This window comes from Odocoileus virginianus, chromosome 12 (assembly GCF_023699985.2).
Source record: "Odocoileus virginianus isolate 20LAN1187 ecotype Illinois chromosome 12, Ovbor_1.2, whole genome shotgun sequence".
Classification (NCBI taxonomy): domain Eukaryota; kingdom Metazoa; phylum Chordata; class Mammalia; order Artiodactyla; family Cervidae; genus Odocoileus; species Odocoileus virginianus.
Window position 1 is genome coordinate 32,312,416 of NC_069685.1, and position 21,978 is coordinate 32,334,393.

At 37.1% G+C, this 21,978-nt stretch overlaps 1 protein-coding gene across 6 annotated transcripts in view; it reads right to left on the reverse strand.

Moving 5' to 3' along the window:
* AFG2A (AFG2 AAA ATPase homolog A) overlaps window positions 1-21,978 on the reverse strand; it is a 325,935-nt gene that overhangs the window by 281,702 nt on the left and 22,255 nt on the right. For 5 of the 6 annotated variants that reach the window (XM_070474870.1, XM_070474873.1, XM_070474872.1 and 2 more), the window contains exon 10: window positions 4,831-4,985. In XM_070474870.1, the coding sequence (XP_070330971.1) occupies window positions 4,831-4,985 (155 nt within the window). Of the gene's footprint in view, window positions 1-284; window positions 2,879-4,830; window positions 4,986-21,978 lie in introns of those variants that run through there. The other variant, XM_020889504.2, reaches the window with a different exon arrangement.

Sequence of the window (21,978 nt, forward strand, 5' to 3'; positions counted from 1 at the left end):
AAAACACTACTAGTGGAAAGTAAAAAAAAAAAGAACTAAAGTGAAAATGAGATTTTCCTTAAGCACTTCATAATTTTACATATGTTATTACATAATTAAAAATCAGAACAGTCTGGGGAAAAAAAGAACTTAATGATATTTGTCACAAACTTTAAAAACCATATATTTAAGTCTGGTAATTCTACTTCTGGGAATCAAAAAATGGACAAATATGCTTATAAAACATAAGAGAAAAAAACAGAAAAAAACCCTTAATATTTGAGAAAAAAAGAAAAATAAAACAATTACAGTTTATCAACATAATAGTTTATTAAGCTGTCAACAAAAAAGATGTTTGTCCAGAAGTTTAGAGTAAAATGTTTATCATATAACTTTAGGTGAAAAAAGCAGAATATAAATATTATATTTTATATTAACTATGTTAGAGGGCTTCTTCCCTGGTGGCTCAGATGGTAAAGAATCTATGTACAGAAAAGTATCTATAAATTTCTAAAAAATCTACTATAATACAGTATTAACAGTTATCTGTGTGAAAAACTGAAATCTCACAATGCATATTAGCAATATTCAAAGATTCTAAGAATCCCTACAGTAAAGAAATATACTTGACATTTATCATCAATTAAATGTAAAATACATTTGACTTTTAATACATCAATTGCTATAGTCACCAACTCAGCATATCCAAAAAAAGGAAACATTAAAGTAAGTGGCTAACACTTGTGCTCTCCTGAAATTAATAATGCATTATAACTGGCAACATTGCCACCTTAAGACATTTCTTTCAAACTTTAGCAAGTATGATTTAGAAGGTTTGATTTCACAAACTAAAATCTTTTCTCAAAAGATGCTGAATACTCAATTTATTATTTAAAAAAAGTTTGCAGTTAATGAGCTACTTAAAACGGGTTTTCTTAAAAAAAAACAAAACAAAACAGGTTTTCTATAGCAAAATAAGTATTAAACTTTCTGCAGAAATAACTTGTAGATATTTCTGTTGGTGTAATAGCCAGAAATCAGAAGAGTCAAATTTAGGAATCCAGTTATAGAAATGTTGACTTCTCAGGAAAACTTTTACAATCTGAAGTGAGCATGAAAAACAATGTAACAAAGTACCCTGACCAAGGCTAATCACTCTGGAGCGCATGAGTAACATCATAGTACACCATGGCTCTAGGCCAAGTAATAAAATGCCAAATGGAAAATGGCACAAATCCATGGATTGTAAATACTGTATCAAAAGAAAATAAAGGAAAAAATTCTTACATTAGAGCAATTAAAAATGCAGTTGTAGTACTAGTTCCTGTGATGAATTAATCAGTTCAGCAATTCTAAGAGTGGACAGCCATTGTTTAAACATTCTCCACTGGCAGTAACTAAGTTTAAAAGCCTACTACATGTTTCTTTAGTTTCTAAACTTTTTTAATCACTAAAATGTCTTGGGATGGTATAGTTGGTTATAACCCTATCTCCTGAAATTTTCACACATGGTGTTTGATGATTAGGCATCTACCTGACATATTATGCAATGGTAACCAATAAAATATAAATATTGCAAACAAAAGCATTCATATCAATCGATGTCCCCAAACTTTAGACCATAAGTTCCAAAGAAATGAAATGCTTCTACTAACTCAACATCAAGTATTCTTTATTCTATAACTCCATTTGTCAAATTATTCATACTCAATTAGTATATCCTATGAAGCTTCTGAAAAAAAAACCCAAAGATGAGCTTTCAATAATAAATCTGAAAATGTTTCAAAAAGAATTCACAATCACATTAGGCAGCCTAAACTATTAGTTGGTGCAAATGTAATTGCGGTTTCAGACCATGAATATTAAAATCATTTATAACTAGGCTCAAACACATCTCCATTAATCAAAATAGGAACCATTACCATCAACACATTTTTGCCAATGAGAAATATATTATTAAGTTTGTTTGTTTCTGTAGTGTAAAACTCCATGCTTTGAGATTCAATGAACTCTTGGAAAACATTTCCCTGCAAAAAGTTGCAGAGATGCTTGAAGAAGCAGTCAGTTGGCGAGAGAGCAGGTGAATATATGGTGGAGTAGGCAAAACTTTGTAGGGCAATTCATTCAACTTTTGAAGCACTGGTTCTCTGACATGCAGTCAGGCGTTGTAGTGGAGAAGAATTGCACCCTTTCTGTTGACCCATACCGGCTGCAGGCACTGCAGCTTTTGGCATACATCATCCATTTGGTGAGAATACTTCTCCAGTGTAATGGTTTTACCACAGTTCAGAAAGCTGTAGTCGATCAAACAGGCAGCAGACCATCAAACAGTGACCATGACCTTTTTTAGGTGCAAGTTTGGCATTGGAGCTTCTTCTTGGTCCAACCACTGAGCTGGTCGTTGCTGGCTGTCATATAAAATCTACTTTTCATTGCACTTCACGATGCAATTGAGAAATGGTTCACTGTTGTTGCTGCATAGGATAAAAGTAGACGACACTTCAAAACAACAATCTTTTTGACTTTCAGTCAGCTCATGAGGCACCCACTTATCGAACGTTTCACCTTTCCAATTTGCCTGAAATGCCAAACAACTGTAGAATGGATGATGTTGAGTTCTTTGGCAACGTCCTACATAGCTGTAAGAGGGTCAGCTTTGACAATGTTTCTCACTTGTCATTGTGATTCCTGATGGCTGACCACTATGCTCCTCATTTTCAAGGCTCTTGTCTCCTTTGCAAATTTTCTTCAACCACTGCGGCACTGTACGGTCATTAGCAATTCCTGGGCCAAATGCATTGCTGACGGTGCGAGTTGCTTCCGCTATTATACGACACATGTTGAACTCGAATAAGAGAATTGCTGGAATTTGCTTTCTGTCTAACATCACTTCCATAGTCTAAAATAAATATGAAATAAACAGCAAGTAATAACTCATTAGCAAAAAAAATTAAGAAATGTGCATTAAAATGATGTATAACATAACCACATTTAAAGAATGTATTCCAATATCAAACTGCAAAGTTCATCAATACAAAAACCGCAATTACTTTTGCATCAACCTGATAGCAGCTAGTTCATGGGAATGTTCTTATCTCCAAGGAACCATTTCCTAGCCTGAAAACAAATGTGTTCTATAAAAATCAAAGTGCCTGCTTCACTTAGCCTTTGCTAACTACCATAAAATTTAGTGGCTCAAAACAATTATTTTTGACAATTCTGAGTGTTAACTGGGTGGTTTCTTCTGGTTGGGGCAAACTTCAACTGGGTACAATAGTCTAGCATGGCATCACATGTCTAACAACTGGTGATGACTAGAATGAGGGGATCTCAGCCGGAATGAGGATATTTCATCTCTGCTCTACAGAGTCTCTCATCCTCCGGGAAGTTACTACAGATTTAAGAAAGTTAATGCAGGGTCTAAGACCAGCAAGTGAAGACAAGCCCTACGCACTTCCAAGCCTACTTGTATTATGGCTGCTAATAGTCTACTGGCCAAAGCAAGTTACACTGCCAAGTGCAGATTCAAGGACAGAAAACTTGACCCCCTTGTCTTTACAGCAGAAACTTCAGGGTGCAGTAAAAATGGGCAAACACAGTGATGGGAAGAATTTGCGGTCATTTTTTGCAATCTACATTGCAAAATGCAGAAAGTCTCTGCTCCACAAGGTCCATGGTGAAATAAGTTTAAATCATAGCCTTCTTTTGATACTTCAAACCAAATACACATTGACATAATACAGAAGACACTGCCAATGCTTGTTTCAGTATTTTCTCAAAATATTAGTACATTCAAAGAAAACTATAAGGCCATTTCCCCCTCAAATATCAGGCCCATGTGTGTCATGGATAACATAACAGGTGGTTCACGCAATAAGAGGTAACTTCTACTGCCTTCGTGGTGATCTGACTGAAAGTTTGCAGAAATGGTCAATGCTGAAGCATGTGTAAAGAAACCCAAGGAAACATCAAGCATCATTAGTAGAAAGTATCATAACTAGAAGATATTTTTGTTGTTCTAAAATTAGCCTAGTTGACATTTTCTTATAAAAGTGAACATGAAATTAGTATACAACCCAGTAACTGTACTGTTGGGGATTTGTTCCAGAAAGATGAAAACTTATATTTACACAATACCTGCAGAAAAATGTTCACAGCAGCTTCACATAGCCCCAAACTGGAAACAATGCAGATGTACCTCAACTGGTGAATGGTTAAACAAAGTACTGTACACATGTATCATGCAATACTACTCAGCACAACACACGAACAAACTATTGATATATAACAACTTGATGAATCTCCAGGGAATTATACTAAGTGAAAAAAACTGATCCCAAACAGCTGCATACTGTATAATTCCATTTATATTAACATTTGTGAAATGACAGAATTTTAGAAATGGATGCAGGAACAAGGTGGGTATGATTATGAAAAGGCAAAGCAAGGGATTCTTGTGGTGACAGAACTCCCCAGGATCTTGATTCTGGAGATAAACACACAAACCTTCACATGTAATAAAACTGCACAGAACTAAACACACATACACATAAATGAGTAGAAGAAACACTGAGCAAACCTGGAAAAGATCCATGATTCTATTAATATCCTGCTTATGATATTGTACTATAGTTTGCAAGATGCTACCATTGAGGGAAATTGGGTAAAGGCTACACAGGAGTTCCCTAAAGTAGTTCTTAGAACTGTACTGAATCTACAGTTATCTCCATAAAAATTGTGATTAAAAAATTTTTTTAATGGTTAGCTTAGGAAGGTAGTTTCCTTGGGGTCTTAGTTTCTTTCACAGTTTAAGTCAAACAGTGTGGCGAGCATGAGGGTCAAATGACTTACATTTGGGACATCGACTGCTACCTCCCTCATGGCACTGGGTCTGATGTCATTCATCCCCTTCAAGAAATCTTTCAGAGTGATCTTCACCAATCCAGCCATCTTGCTGTCAGGGAGGTTAGGCTGTTTCCTTAAGACTCTCCGCAAGGCATGAAGACCTGCAAAGAGGAAAGTAACACAAGCTTTATCTTCTACCTCATAAATATATACTGAGCCACTACCAACAGAAACAGTAGCAACAAAGAAAAACCCAAACCTCACGCATATTATAGCATTTAAATTTTGTGTGCTTACGTATAGCGGTGGGAGGGTGGAGAGGGAGGTGGAATAACATGGGGGATGAAGGCAAAAATCTAACTGCTTAGTTTTGGCAGTGAAAATATGACAAACTGATCCTGATGTTTTACATACGTGAAATAAAATTTATAAAACACCATCCATAAAAAAGAACATAAAGTGTGTCAAAATAATTTGTTTGGAAAATTTCTTTGAAGAGAATATTAAAACAGTAACATACTTTTTGCCCTGCTCTTTTTGCTAATACATACAAATCAGAGTTACAGATCTTGTAAGGTACTGGCAGAACATTGTGAAGGAAATGTTCAGCTGACAGTTGGAAATGTGGTTTTGGAACTCAAGAAAGAATCAAACTTCAGAGTTATATGTATATATATGAAATTGATATTATAGGAGGAGAAGAGACCTATAAAAGGGATACTAGAGAGGGATCAGGATGGAAGAATGGTGGCTTAAGTTTCAATCTTAGGAAAGTTGATCATTTGAGGAGCATAGAAAGAAATGATGGTGTAAGACAAGAGAGAGAATAGATAGAGAGCAAAATGCCACAAAGCTAAAAAATGATCAACCAAGTCAGAGGGATGCAAAATAATTTTAAAAAGATCATGCTGACCTAAAAAGTTAAATATATTATGTTCCTTGTTTTTGTTATTTGCTTGGAGTTTAAACACTGACAGAACTCATCCCCCACAAATCTAAGTTGCCAGATTTAAAGCCCTTTGATCGGTGACAAGAACCTCTAGTCTAGAGGGCAGCAAAGTTCCCCTGTGCTCTCTGCTTTAGGGTCTTTTGTAATGAAGTGCTATATTTATGTTCTAGTACAAATGAAGTTCCACTCTGAAGAATTTAAGTCTCAGAGACCTCTTGGAAATCCAGTCTGAATAACTGAACTTGCCCTGGGACACTAGCTAGCTCTATCATTTTTAATGTCTTTTGTCTAAAACGTTATGCCTCCGTGAATTTTGCCAAATTACAATGATACCATAATAGTCATTTTACTTGCTTTCATTTATTTGAACTTTGAAACAGAAGCAATGGTGAAAGGAAGGCAAACATAAATCCCCTCGAACAAAAGTTTGGCTATCTTTCCTTTCTACTAAAGAAAAACAGTGAAAACTAGGACACCACTCAGAAAACAGATCCATAGTAATCTCTCCAAAGGAAACTATCATTGTGAGCCTAATGTTCATGGAGGTCTTTGAGATAATAGCTAACTAGAAAAAAAGCTACAAAAGAGGAAATCAAGGATATTATGTAAAAAGATCATTATTTTCTAGGGAAATTTTCTCAGGCCATTCTCTGAAATCTAAAGTCTGTAAGTCACTTATTTAAGTCTATATTATAAACATCCATTTGGTTTTCTGCCTTCCAAAAACACTGAAAGGTAATTTATTTTTTAAAAAATTAATTTATTTGCCTGCATCAGTCTTAGTTGCAGCATGCAGTATCTTTAATTGTAGCATGTGGGATCTAACTCCCTGATCAGGGATTGAACTTAGGTCTCTTGTATTGGGAGTGCAGAGTCTTAGCCACTGGACCACAAGGGAAGTCCCTGAAAGACAATTCTTCTTCATGTCTCTCAAATTTCTACTTATCTTTCCAGCATTAACTGCCTCTCTTATAGACTATCTTTTCAAGGATGTTTATATAGAGGAAGATAGAATGCCTCCCTCCAAAGCAAAAGGCAGATATACTTACTGCCCATTACAAAACCCTAAACTTAGGGTTCTCTTCCTGTAACGCCACCTCATACAGACTCAGATGTCACCCAGTCTTCTTTGTGTTTCTCTGGGAAAAGTGAGGCTCCAGAAGCTGGTGCAAATTCTGCTGCTCTGGCTATTTCTGTTGCTATAAGTAACTGTCTATCCTTTGACTCTGACCCAGGAATACTATGTCTTCTGTAAGAACTTATGACCCTTGTTAGCTTAAGAGTAGGATAAAATCTCAAACCCTTCACAGCTCTTGACATGAAAATAAAAGTTAACTTTAAACTAGGTTGTTTCATTAAAAAATAAATAAATAAACTAGGTTGTTCCACTGCCCAACAAACCTTTTAGTTAAATAGTGTAATAGGATAATAAACTAAATAAGTAAAACTTCAGTAATAACGCACTGGTTGTAAGGCACCTTGGTGACCTGAAAGAACGTAAGCAGTGCTTAAAAAAAAAAAAAAATCTTACATGAATGGAAGTAATCAAAAGACCAAAAGAATTTAACATTTCTTCGTGTTTCAAATGGCTATCTGGTAATACTTGTCAACATTTCTAATTTAGATCAGATACCTTACTGATGCTGATATACTAAAAACTGAAACAAAGAAGTAGCCTAATAATTTTCCAAAATTTATGGCATGAGGCAAAAAGATTGACAATAAAAAAAATCAAAATTTTAATTTGAGAAAGGGATTTGGAAAAGACAGGAAGTATATGGGATTTTTAATTAAAATATAGTTGCTTTACAATGTTGTGTTAATTTCTGCTATACAGCAAAGTGATTCAGTTATACATATATATGTTCTTTTTTTAAATATTCTTTTCCATCATGGTTTATCATAGGATCCTGAACACAGTTCTCTGTGCCATACAGCAGGACCTTGCTGCTTATCAATTCCATATATAAAAGCCTACATCTGCTACCCCCAAACCCCCACTCCTTTCCGCCCCTAACTCCCTCCTCTTTGGCAACCACCAATCTGTTCTCCATGTCCATGATTCTGTTTCTGTTTCATAGATAGGTTCCCCTGTGTCACATTTTAGATTCCACATATAAGTGATATTATATGGAATCTGTCTTTCTCTTTCTGACTTAATATAATCATCTCTGGTTGCATCCATGTTGTTGAAAATGGCATTATTTCATTCTTTTGTATGGCTGAGTAGTATTCCACTCTACACATGTACCACGTCTTCTTTATCCATTCATCTGTTGAAGGACATTTAGGCTGTTTCCATGTCTTGGCAATTGTGAATAGTGCTGCTTTGAACATAGCGGTACATGAGTATTGTTGAATTATAGCTCTGTCTGGATATAGTTAAAGATTGCTGGATCATATGATAAAGCTATTTTTAGTTTTCTAAGGAATTTCTATACTGTTATCCAAAGTGACTACACCAAATTACAAAAGAAATATATGGTTTTTAAAAGAATACACAATATTGTAATATAAATGTATACTTCTAAAACAACAAAACCTCTACAAATTCAAATACAAACTACAGAACATACAGCTGGGCAAAAACTTCACATCTGCGAGGATAGCAAGGGAACAGCAGTAATTCCCAGAGGAGACAGAAAAGGCAAAAGAATAAAGCAGCCTAGAGCTTAAGGAGGGTGTCACAAGGATGGCAGAATAGGGTGACTTTGACCTCATCTCCTCTCACAAGGATACCCAAATTACACGTATTTACAGAGCAACTATCTATGAGGACAACCTGAGGACTAACAGAAAAGATTTCTACAACTAAAAATAAAAAGAAGGAACTATGAGGCAGTAGGAGGGACAGAGATGCAACATAGTTAATACCCATACACCTAGGAGGGTGACCCATAAACAGAAGAATAATCACAATTACAAAATTCTCCCCAAGGAGTGAGGTGCCCAAGCCCTACACCAGGCCCCCCAGCCTGGGGAGCCAGCACTAACTGAGAAGGGAAGACAAGCCCCCAGAGCATCCGGCCAGCTGGGCTTCCCTACAGTAGAGTCGGAGGGCTGTACAAAACAGACACTCTGCTCTTAAAAGGGTCAGGAGAAATTTCACACACTATGGGTCCAGTACAGAGGCAGTAATTTCAAATAAGCCTGAGGCAGATCTACTTGCTAATCTTGGAGAACTTTCTAGAAAGGTGGGAGGCAAATGGAATTTCTGCTGGAAACACAGATGCTGGCAGCAGTCATTTTTTAGGAGCTCATTTTATCATGAGGACAGTGGTGCTTGCCAGCACTACTGTGGAGTCCTTCCTCTAGCGTATTAGTGCCAGGGGCTTACCACCCACTAGTGGGCCAGAACCAGACCCTATCCCCCTGGGATGCCCAGTCATACCAGGATCCTGCCCTGCCTGTGAGCAGACCACCTCCAGTCCCGAAATACCCTGAGCTTCATAGCTAGCCAGCTTAGAACCCAACCGCACATACCAGCAGACCAGCAGTTACTCATGAGAGAAGGACTGGCGAGCAACTGGTCTGGGGACAGCTCTGTCTCCTAGTGCACCAGCAGCAGCTGGCCTGACCAAAACAGGAGGACCTGTGCAGCCCACACAGGGGTCACACCCTAAAGCATGTATTAACAGCTCCAGTGACTAGAGGGGAGTGTGCTTCCAAAGGAGTATGTTCCAAAGAAAGGAATAAGACCAAACCTCAGAAACAGGACTAAACAAAGGGGAGATAAGCAATCTACTCTATAGGGAGTTAGGTAATAATCATAAAGATGCTCAATGAACTCAAGAACAGAATGGAGGAACAGTGAAAATTTTAACAGAGATAAAATATAATGAAGAGAACAGAGGTAAAGAATACAATAAATGATAATATCCAAAATAAATGTATGTAGTTACAAACTTCTATTCCTCAAAGACACTATCAACAGAGGAATTATTTCTTTAAAAGCAACACAATAGAAAAATTGAATAGACACTTGACAGGCATGTCACAGGCTTCCCTGGTAGCTCAGCTGGTAAAGAATCCGCCTGCAATACCGAAGACCCTAGTTGGATTCCTGGGTCAGGAAGACCCCCTGGAGAAGGGATACACTATCCACTCCAGTATTCTTGGGCTTCCCTGGTGGCTCAGTCGGTAAAGAATTTGCCTGCAACGTGGGAGGCCTGGGTTTGATCCCTGGCTTGGGAAGATCCCCTGGAAGAGGGCATGGCAAGCCACTCCAGTATTCTAGCCTGGAGAATCCCATGGACAGAGGAGCCTGGAGGGCCACAGTTCGTGGGGTCAGTCGGACACGACTGAGCGACAAGCACAGCACAGCGGCAGGCACATCACAGAGGGGATATCTAATGGACAACACATATATAAAGAAGTGTTCAACACAGTACCAAACAAATGAAACCACAATGAAGTTCTGTTTAAAAAACCACCAAATGCTGGCAAGAATGAGAAGAAACTAGAATTTTCATACATTACTAGTGGAAGAGTAAATTGACGCAATCACTACAGAAAAGTTTTGACAGTATTTACTAACAAGAACATACATATATTCCATATCCCAATAATTTCACACTAGATATAATATAACTAGAAATCTGTACATTTGTGCACCACAAAACCATGTGCATGAATATTGATGGCATAATTATTCACAATACTTACAGAAAAAATACAGCAATAAAAATGAACTAATGATACACAGAATAGAATGACAAAACTCTCAAACCATAATATGAGTGCAAGAAGATAGCACAAATCATGCTGAACTAATCTATGGTGTTAGAAGCCTTTTGGGTTGAAGTGAGGAATAGTGAATGGGAGAGAATTTGATTTAAGTTCTAGGGTACTAATAATGCTTTATATCCAGTTACCTATATAAATACACTTATGTGATTATATAAATGCATTCACTTTGGAAAATGCATAGATCTTATTGTTTATTCATTTTTCTATATATATTTCGGGAAGAAGTTTATTAAAAAATAGAAAACATAAAAAAAGTGAAGTTAAAGGAAAAAAAATTATAAAAAGACACTACAAAAAGGGAGAAAAGAACTGGACTTGAGAGACAAGAGCATTCCCTATGTTAATTAATCTGCAAATATTTTTAAAGAACAGTTCTCAATGAGAGAATCACTATTCTGTACCTGTATTACTGACTTGCCAATTCAGTACTATTCATATTAAAGCAAAGCAAATCGTAAAACATTATATAATGAAGCCACTGAGAAGATATGGCCATTGACTACAAGTTATTCTTTCACAGGTCTTCTTTTTCATTATTAACCCTACTTACATATTCAAAATATTCACTGAGAAAGTCCTAGACATATTTAACCTACCCAGCAATGTACTTAGCTCTTTCACGCTACAATATACAATACAAAAGTGCAAGAAGGCAGATAAACCTTTCACAGTGCTAACAGTCTAATAGAGAAGACATATTAAAAGAAGCTGTTATTGTTATATTCCATGCCAACAACAATGACATGGAAAGAACAAAGTGACACAAAAACATGCCAGGGACATCTAACTCAGTTTAGCAGGATTAGTGACAGTTTAGAGTTAGGTAACTCTCACAGAAATCATTCAGTATATTCTTTAATTTCATAAATGAAGAGAGACTAAAACATGTGTACAAGCTCAAATAGTTAGACCTGAAAAACAAATTGATGAAAAACTGATAATATGGGACTTGAGGTCAAAGAGGCAGTGGAGTACTCAGATGAGAGCATATGTAACGGCCGAGGGACAAGAATGAGCATTAACGCTTTAGAGGTTACATGGCCCTGAAGAACAAGGAAACACAAAATCTCTGTCCTTATACAGTTCATTCTTAGAAAGAAGAAAAAACATGTTCTAAATAAAACTAAATCCACCTCTGTTCATTTGCAGATATGCGAGAAAATGAAGAACGGGCAGACTGTCAGAAAGGGAAAACTGAAAGATGGATTTCAGATTTACAAAACCTAACAGGTGATACTGGAAATTCCAGCTATAGGCCTTCAGATTCTTTCTCAATATTTAGTTCAATGTTTCTAGACTCTATATAAAGGTACTGTATTTTATACAAATGCTATTCTTGAAAACAACATAAAGTTGAAACAGAATTTATATGAATTAAATGTTAAGTGTATATGAGAGCTTGAAAAATTAAAAATTTCTGAAGCTATCATATTAATGCAATCATTCTTCCTAGATCTGCCACCAGCTCAGATGTCACTTTACATATAAAACTTAGTTCCTCTGGCCATCAGTTATCTCATTCATTACATGGAAAGAATAAAATATATTTTCTCTAAATTATTTGTTTATATTTAGAACTCTATGATGCTAAGCTTAAATTATTGGACATCACCATTCCTAAGGAAGCCATATTCAAATCTATGCCAAGTAATTAAAATTTGAAAAATACATATATTTTTATAAACTGGAAGTAAATAATTAACTACAGGAGCAAATGGACACATATACATCATCAAGGAACATAGCTTAGGGCAAGCAATAGATGACATTTCCTTTCCATACTAAGTTGAAAGCTGATTTTGAAAATATAAACAAAAACAGAAGCAATACTTCTATGTTCTTAAGAAACACAACTTTGAAACAAAAAACAGGTGTAGCTAATTAAATGTGTCATTTTGTTTTCATTATTTTATGTTCTAATGATCTCAAAAGTTTTGAAATAGAAAACAAGATGCAAGGAAGAGGAAAAAAGGCAAAATGCCCCAAGCAAGCCTAATGCCAACACATTCTTTCCAGTATACGACATGTTCTCCTTAAGACCCACATCACTCTCCAGATATAATCAGTTCTGGACAAGAGTAATTACTCTAAATTCATGTTCTTCAAAACCATATGCTCCATATTCAATCAACAAACATCTTGTCCCAAGCATATGGCATCCTACAATTTTACAATTTATGCTTGCTAAATAATAATGTTATTTTTTGAGACTGCAATTAAGTTCCTTCTTAAATACTAAATTGATCACAGGAGTAATAATGTTTTTTAGAATTACTGTCTACCCTACAGACAATTATATAAAGAAGCAACATGAAACACAGGCATCTGGATCTCAGATTTGAATTTTAAAAGTCATGCGTAAAATTTCTGAGTAGTATACTCAGGCATATGAAGTCTGAGAGCAACTGTAACAAAATCTTAAGTCTCTTTTTTTAAAATAAACTTTCCTCAAAATAGTAGAGCTATAGTAAACGTTTTATCTGGAGTATTTATTCTCCCTCAACTCAGTATTAAGTATAGACAAGGTGGTAAGTATCACTCAATATATCACTGGGAGAGTTCCATTTCTCACTTCTTATTCATAGAAAAGAAGTTAAACAGAATACTCTCAAAGAGGGTACTGTGGTTCTTGTGTTATTTATATTACAAATGATTGATATAACTTAAACTGATCGCAGAAGCCAAGTCTATTCTGAATCCCCTATCACTTTTAAAAGTTGCTCTTAAAATAATGGCACTATGGAAAGCACCCTGGTCTCAAGACCCAAATTACGGGCCAAGACTTCACTAACTGCTTGAGCTTGGACTGGTCACATATTCTGCCCTCATCTGTGAAACTGGGGAATGTACTAATTGATTGTACTAAATGATTCTGGGTAAAGTCTTCTAATTTTATATAAAACATCAGAATTAACTCACTTCACCAGTCCCAGGTTTTAACAAACTTTCCCCAAAATAGAGCTTTTAGTTTCAAATTCTCAATGCCAAATTATTTACTCATCTGGCTTACCAACCCTATTAAAATGTAGTTTTTAAAAAAAAGTACAATGGATTAGAGCACAATTTTTATGCCAACAAAGGTTGAAGATCTATGGATTGGTGGACTAGCACAAGGCCATGGAAGAGAGGAACTAGGGAAAGAATGAAGGGATAGAGCCAGATCTGACTTTGACTTGAGGAAAGGGGCAGGAAGGGTGGGTAACCCACCTATATTTATCTCGTTTTTGGAAGGTACAAAAACTCTAAATAACACACCATTAAAACTGAAAAAAAATTCACAATCACTGTCTGTTCCCTCAACTTTCAATCACCCCTCAATTTATTGCAATCCAGTAGTGAGCCACAGGATCCCACTCTCTTCTAAGGACCTCATTACCTTCCAGGTACTAAGCACTTGATATATCTCTATACTGTTGCTTCTGGCTTTACTATTTACTTCCTGTGTGATCTTGGTGAAGTTCCATAACTAAGTTTCTGAACTAAGTTTCTTCACCTGTACAATGAAGATAACCATATAAAGGATGCTGTAAGAAATTACTAACATGTGTTAAGGCACTTCAAACAATGGCCGACACACTAAATACTCAACTGGTGTTAACTAATAATATATTATTCCTAATTACTTTCTCCCTGGAATCGTCCCTCATTTTAGTCACCACTTTTTTGGGTTCTCTTCCCCTCTCTCTTGCCATTCTTCAGTCTCCTACCAGTTTTCCCAACAATTCAACCTCTGAATGGTAGTGTGTCGCCAGGATCCCTTCTTTCCTCATTAGCATGTTAAAACCTCCCTGATCATTCACAAATACAACACAAATGTATGATAATCTTACCTCTTACACTGCTGCATGTCCCTGTGCACCCTGAGCTCTATGCTGCTGTTGCTAAGTCGCTTCAGTCGTGTCTAACTCTGTACGGCCCCATAGACAGCAGCCCAGCAGGCTCCCCCGTCCCTGGGATTTTCCAGGCAAGAGTACTGGAGTGGGGTGCCACTGCCTTCTCCGTGAGCTCTATGCTGCTAAGTCACTTCAGTCGTGTCTGACTCTGTGTGACCCCATAGACGGCAGCCCACCAGGCTCCCCCGTCCCTGGGATTCTCCAGGCAAGAACACTGGAGTGGGTTGCCATTTCCTTCTCCAATGCATGAAAGTGAAGAGTGAAAGTGAAGTCGCTCAGTGTGTCTGACTATTAGCGACCCCATAGACTGCAGCCTACCAGGCTCCTCCATCCATGGGGTTTTCCAGGCAAGAGTACTGGACTGGGGTGCCATTGCCTTCTCCGGTGAGCTCAATGAGGAGAGTCCAATTCTTTCTTACTCGCTGAAGTAGCCTCAGCACCCAGTGCAGTGCCTCGCTCAAGAAATGAATGAATGAATAAACTTTGCTCATCCTAAGTGATTTCACTCATTTCAATGGCTTCAGTCATTATCTAACTGCTAAGAACTCGCTGACCCACATATCCAACCAAAACTCTCATCTCCAAAACCTGCAATTCAAAGTCCTGAAGCTAAGACAATGTGAAGAATAAAAAGTGATAGAAGGTGGAGGACAGAGTGGGCAGGAAGAAAAATCTCTACAGTCCAGACAAGAGTAATCAAAATAGCTATGATGTTTAAAAAAATCTTTTAAAGTTTGAAACTCTGAATAAATCTTGAAAAAGAGCTGACAGGATTTGATAAAGAGTAACCAAAAAAGCAGTCAAGAATAACTCTTAGAAGTAATTTCCATTTAGAAAGACTGATTTTATTTTTGCAATTGTTTTAATTAGAAAGAAAACCTTTCCTCAAGTTTTCTACTTTTATAGCCTTGGCAAGGCAACTCAGAAAATTTTCCATTAGTGAAGTAAATGGTATATATCACTTAGAGCTTAACCAGAATTTGAACTACCACCTGTTTTCCTAAAACAAACCATTCAACTGCAGTCATTTCAAATGAACAGCAAACATAATACTAAGATACCCAAGTCACTGACCAAAAAAATTCCACTTCTTGTATGATATCCATAATACTTATGCCGTAGGAAAAATCGCAACATCACAAATATAACTACCACTATATTTCAGAATTATAAACCAGAGGGGAAAATTCAATGCAATATGAAATATTATACTGCGTAATTATTGCTTATTTGTCCAGCTATAGTAATGAGTAAAGATAGGCTCCCTTATAAAATGCTTTAATTAGAGTGACAATCGTGATTCATACATCAATTTTATTTTGTTGCTCTACCGCAAGCCTACAGTGGACTCACTTGTGAGACGAAGTGGGGAGGGGAGGAAAGAGACTGTGACTCTGATTGTGTATGACAGGAGAGCTCTCACATTCAGCAAGAACATCTGTCAGGGAAGCACCCCTCCCCGGCCCCAAGAGCCATATCTGAGTCTAGTCTGCATATTTCTATTGATGGGCAAGACTTTAACTGATCCAGATTCAGTAAAAATCAGTCCTCTAGAAGAGAATGGAATCTGCTATATTTCCCTGAGATCTCTTGTACTAGAGTAACAAATACTTCATAAAATCAAGAATACTGTCAAAATTCAAACAAACATCTACCAGAGAAGTGCATAAATACACACAAAACAATTTTTTTCCAAAAACAGAGAGAAAGTGACACCTACCAAGAGCCTCTATAAACCATGAACACTGCTGTCAGGGTATACTTCTAAACCTTGTAAGAACTCTTTAGAAAAATGTTATCCCTATTTAGCAGGTGAGGAAACAGTTCTAGAGGTTAATGGCGTGCCCAATGACTCAGCTAATAGGAGGTAGTGTTAGTATTTGAAACTAGAGCTTACCATGGCTTTCCTTAAGCCCCACTATTTCCCTGCAATTTATTTAAAAATACAGAATTTTTACAGCATCAATATTTTAATTCTAACTTAGAAAATTACATTGGCAGAATTCAAAAAAATGGTGGAAAATGTTAGAAAAAGAAACTTTCTTAAGAGCTGGACTGGATGGAGTAGATCCTCCATAAATCCCTATTAAAATAAGCTAGTGAAGGGTGGGGGGACTAACAGCTATAAATATCTCAGAACTCCACCACAAGACAGATAAAATTTTCCATTTCAAAAAAAGTTATGTTATAGTAATTAGATTCAGTATTTTTACTAGACCTACGTAAGTGTAATAATGACAAAACCATTGTTTAAATAAGAGTTTTAGTTCTTCCTGTTCTGTGATGGTATCTTATCAAGGCCCAAGCATTTGGTATGAATATGTTGAAATGATGTGTAATCAACAAGGATGCTAAAGATAAATTCTTAGAGATGTGAAGCGAATGCTTCCTTCCACTGTAAACAAAATGACTGAGTCCATTTCTTGAAGAAATCAAGCTCTATTTATATTCACTCTCCTGAAATGGCACAGGCAGCCTTAGAAGGATAAGTTTATAATAAATCCCTGCATTTGGAAAACACTGTTGCTAAGCATCCTCTAACATTCAGCAGAGTTTATATAATTCATGTCTATGCTGCATAATTAACATCTCATGTTTTCTAAAAAAGCATGGTATGCTTATCTCTGCTGTTAATTTAAAATATTATAAATTTTGAGGGAATTAATAAAAGGCTATGCAACTAATTAATTAGAAAGGCAGCCTAATCCCAGGACAGATACAAACATAGACATTAAATGTCAGGATGTGTCAGAGTTGAGCTTTTAAAACAGCTTGTCTGCTTGAGATAAAACATTTCAAAATGCAGCTGCTCTTTGCTTAAAAAGGTGAACTACAAAACATTAGGCTTTTGGACGAGTCACAACTTATCAAACCACACTCTAGCTCAAAAATTAACTATAAGGAAAATACAAATTTGAAAATCAGTTTCACACCCAGCATTCAACATCAAACATTGTATCTGCTCAGGTAAAACAAGATACAAGTGTTGAAAGCAACACTACAGTAGTATTTCCAATTTTCTTATTCATTACAGAGACCAAGTTAAAAAATATGGATAATATTCAGTAACACTAGAATAGAAGAGCAGAAAAGCTCAGAGTATACACACTGCAAAAGATGCAGTATCACTCTCACAAACTCTGGAACAGACTGCAAACCTGTCCTCTGGAAAACCATGCACAAACATATATACTACAAGGATTCTGACCTTTTGTATTAATAAACCACAAATAATAACCTTATGATTACCAAAGCAATCTGGAACATAGTTCACTTCAGTTTTATTAAATTCTGAATCACTTCAATGTATGCAATGACTAGATACCCATGCACCACTTTTGTTAAAAAGGGCAGAGTTCCCCCGACTAAGAGGCCAGTTCAGAAAAAAGGAAAACCATCAGGCAGCCAACACACAAAAAGCTCAAAGAACATATATGTCCACAAGGCATAAACAAGTAGATGTTCTAGGAAAAACACATCTATATTCTTCTTTGTATTCTTCATTGTTAATCCTCATTATTTCCTTCACTGTGGCTTTCTAGCTTTCAGAATTATTTTCATTTTACCTATTAATTTAAATTAATTCGTATTGGAGTATAGCCGCTTTGCAATGTTGTTTTAATTTCTGCTGTAGAACAAAGTGAATCAGCTGTATGTATACATATATCCCCTCTTTTTGTTATTTCCTTCCCGTTTAGATCACTGAAGAGAATTCAGCAGAGTTCCCTGTGCTATACAGTAGGTTCTCATTAGTTATCTGCTTTACACATAGTAGTCTATATATGTCAATCTCAATTTTCCAATTCATTCTACCCCCTCTCCCCTCTTGTTATCCACACATTTGTTTCTCTACATCTGTGTCTCCATTTCTGCTTTGCAGATCAGTTCATTTGTATCACTGTTCTAGGCTCCACATGTAAGTGATTACAGGATATTTGTCTTTCTCTTTCTGACTGACTTCATTCTATATGACAGTTTCTAGGTCCATCCACGTCTCCACAAAAGGCACAGTTTCATTCCCTTTATGGCTGAGTAATATTCCATCATATATATGTACTGTATCTTTTTATCCATTCCCTTTTGATGGACTTCTGGCTGTTTCCATGTCCTGGCTATTGTAAATTGTGCTGCGATGAACATTAGGATACAAGTATCTTTTGAATTATGGTTTTCTCTGGGTATATACCCAGGAATATAGATCAATGGAAGAGGACAGAAAGCCCAGAGACAAACAGACACACCTACAGTCACCTAATCTGTGATAAAGGCAAGAATACACAATGAAGAAAAAGAGAGTCTCCTCTACAAGTGGTACTGGAAAAGTTGAACAGCTACATGTAAAAGAATAAAATTAGAACACTCTCAAACGCCATACACAAAAATAAAGTCAAAACAGATTAAAACCTAAATGTAAGGCCAGGCACTACAAAATTCTTAGAGGAAAACATAGGTAGAACACCCTGTGACATAAATAGCAGCAAGATCTTTTTGACTCACCTCTTAGAGTAAAAAAATAACTAAAAACAAAAATAAACAGAACCTAATTAAAAGCAAAGGAAACCATAAACAAGACAAAAATAACTCTCAAATGAGAGAAAATATTTGCAAATGAAGCAACTGACAGAAGATTAATCTCCAAAATATACGAATAGCTCATGCAGTTCAGTATCAAAAAACCAAAAACCCAATCAAAAAATGGGTCAAAGACCCAAACAGAGATTTCTCCAAAGACATAGATGGCTCAACACCACTAACTATTAGAGAAGTGCAAATCAAAACTACAATGATGTATTACCTCACACCGGTCAGAGTGGCCATCATCAAAAAATCTATGAATAGAATTATTTTTCACTTTGAAGTTTTATTCAGAACCATTATACACACCTGCAAGACAGACCTGGACACTCATCTTCTAGAAGAAATGACATAGAGATTCAGGACAGTAGATCACCATCACAAAAAAACTCTAAGAAGAAACTCAACACTATCAGAGAAAGAGTCAGAATTATATAACCTAAACATAATGCAGTTATTTAAATCAGTTACAGAGGGACTCCAAAAACCAGAGAGATGGGTGGCCTTGATCAGTGGTTCTCAAAATATAGCCCTTGGGAGAGCAGCACTGGTTTCAGCTATAACCCGGGAGAAATGCAAATTCTTGTACCTGACCTGGACCTGTTAAACCAGTAGGATGCGGCCGAGGTTCGTGTCCTAATAAGCTCTACAATGAATTCTCATATACAAGTTTACCACAGGAGAAACACTGGCCTAAGTTAATAACACAAATTCTTGTTCACAAGCAAATACAAGACTGGCCACTTCAAATCACTGGGGAAACATGACACACGCGGACTCCCGTTCCCCACGTCCTGCACTCACTCAGGTGCGGAAACAGGGCACGGATGTCGGCCTGAGGCCTGAAGAGCTCTCATCAACAACGGCCTGTGTCAGTGGCCCTCCAAGTGTGGTCCCCAGCCCAAGCATCAGCTGGAACACGTTAGGAATTCACAGGCACCAGCCCAGACCTGCTGAAACTGAAACTCTGGGAAAAGTGCACAGCCAGCCAGTTTACTAAGTTCTCCAAGTGATTCTGATGCATGGTAAAGTTTGAAACCTCAACTCCAAGTGATCTGTCTGGAAGTGAGAACAGAATGAACCTGAATTCTGCAGAAGAGAATACATAATACAGGAAGAATTAACTTGTTTACTGATGAATACGTCTCCTGGAGCTGGATTTTCTGTCCTCATGAATTAGGACGTTAAGGTATCTTACTTCCTACACATGCCAATGGGAATTCCCAAGCTGTCCACTTAAACACAACCCAACTGGTGAACAATGAAAATGCCTCCTAAAAAGCACTGGTTTTAACCAAGATGTAGTTAAATCCACAGTCAGAACTATACCTGAGAAATCTTGTCAGTGGGAAACCCCAAATTGACTGGAACTATACAAAAAATAGCAGTAGCTATTTAAGGGGGCTTCCCTGGAGGCACAATGGTAAAGAATCCATCTGCCAATTAAGGAGACACCAGAGACACAGGTTCGATCCCTGGGTCGGGAAGATCCCCTGGAGGAGGAAATGGCAACCCATTCTAGTATCCTTGCCTGGAAAATACCATGGACAGAGGAGCCTGGAGAACCACAGTCCACAGGGCTGCAAGAGTCAGACACGACTGAGCACACATTTAAGGCACCACAGGACACTACCTTGTCTGTCTCCTGTTACCTACGATGGTAGCAATAATCAGCTGGAGTTGTTCCTTTAGCACAGAGCAGGGATTTTTGAAGGCATCAGAGGTCAAGAAGTGATGAAACTCACCAGGAGTTTAAAGACAAAACTGAACTCAATTCTGAGATTAATAAATGTTTCTATTACTCTACCAAGAGGAGTAGGGGCTTCCCTCATAGCTCAGCTGGTAAAGAATCCACCTGCAATGCAGGAGACCCCAATCTGATCTTCCCAACTTAGGGAAGATCCCCTGGAGAAGGGGCAGGCTAGCCACTCCAGCATTTATGGGCTTCCCTGGTGGCTCAGCTGGTAAAGAATCTGCCTGCAATGCAGGAGACCTGGGTTTGATTCCTGGGTTGGAAAGATCCCCTGGAGGAGGGACAGGTTATACACACCCGAGTATCCATGGGCTTCCCTGGTGGCTCAGCTGGTAAAGACTGTGCCTGCAATGCGGGAAACCTAGATTCCATCCCTGGGTTGGGGAGATCCCCTGGAGAAGGGAACAGCTACCCACTCCAGTATTATGGCCTGGAGAATTTCATAGACTGTATAGTCCATGGGGTCACAAAGAGTCAGACATGACTGAGCAACTTCCACAAGAGGTGGAGAGTGGTAACCACGCTCATTATGTCTCCTGGTTTTCACATACATTTCCCAAAGACTTATTGAGCATCTATTTTGTACTAGAAATCATTAATATTGCCTCTAAATATTAAGATTTTACCATGATTCTTTTTGTAAAAAATTATGATTCTAACTTTGTAATTCTAAGCTCAATGTAGTAATTGTGACTGCTTCTACCTGTCCAAGGACACTTACATTAAAAAAAGAGAAGGCCACCAGTTCAAACTTTTCTAGGAAGTCATTTAAAAAGACTAAGAGCCATTCAATTTTTACCCTAATAACTTCTCTAAATTTGTATTTACTTAGGAGGAAATATTAAATATTCAATTCTTTTTACTTAGAACCAGGAGAATATGTAATCAAATTTACTATATGGCTGTTTTTTCTTCCTATGCTCAATGCACATATTAGGGATGCCCTTGCAAGTTAAGTAAGATACACCCATTCTATAGCATTTGGAGGATAATTCTACTATTTTTAATGCATACAGAGTTTGAGTTGTTTTATCTTTCTTTCTGAGTCACATTATTAACCAAATGTATAATTTACTCAAATCCTTAATTAGAAACTATAAAACTGTTTCAATGAGAAAATGCAGTTGACTTCACAATCTGTATTAGTCTGCTTTGTAGCATTATTTCTAAGGACAGTGTAGGAAAAATTCCTGACTAACCACCTAAGTTTAATTCAGGCAAACAAGTATAAAAGA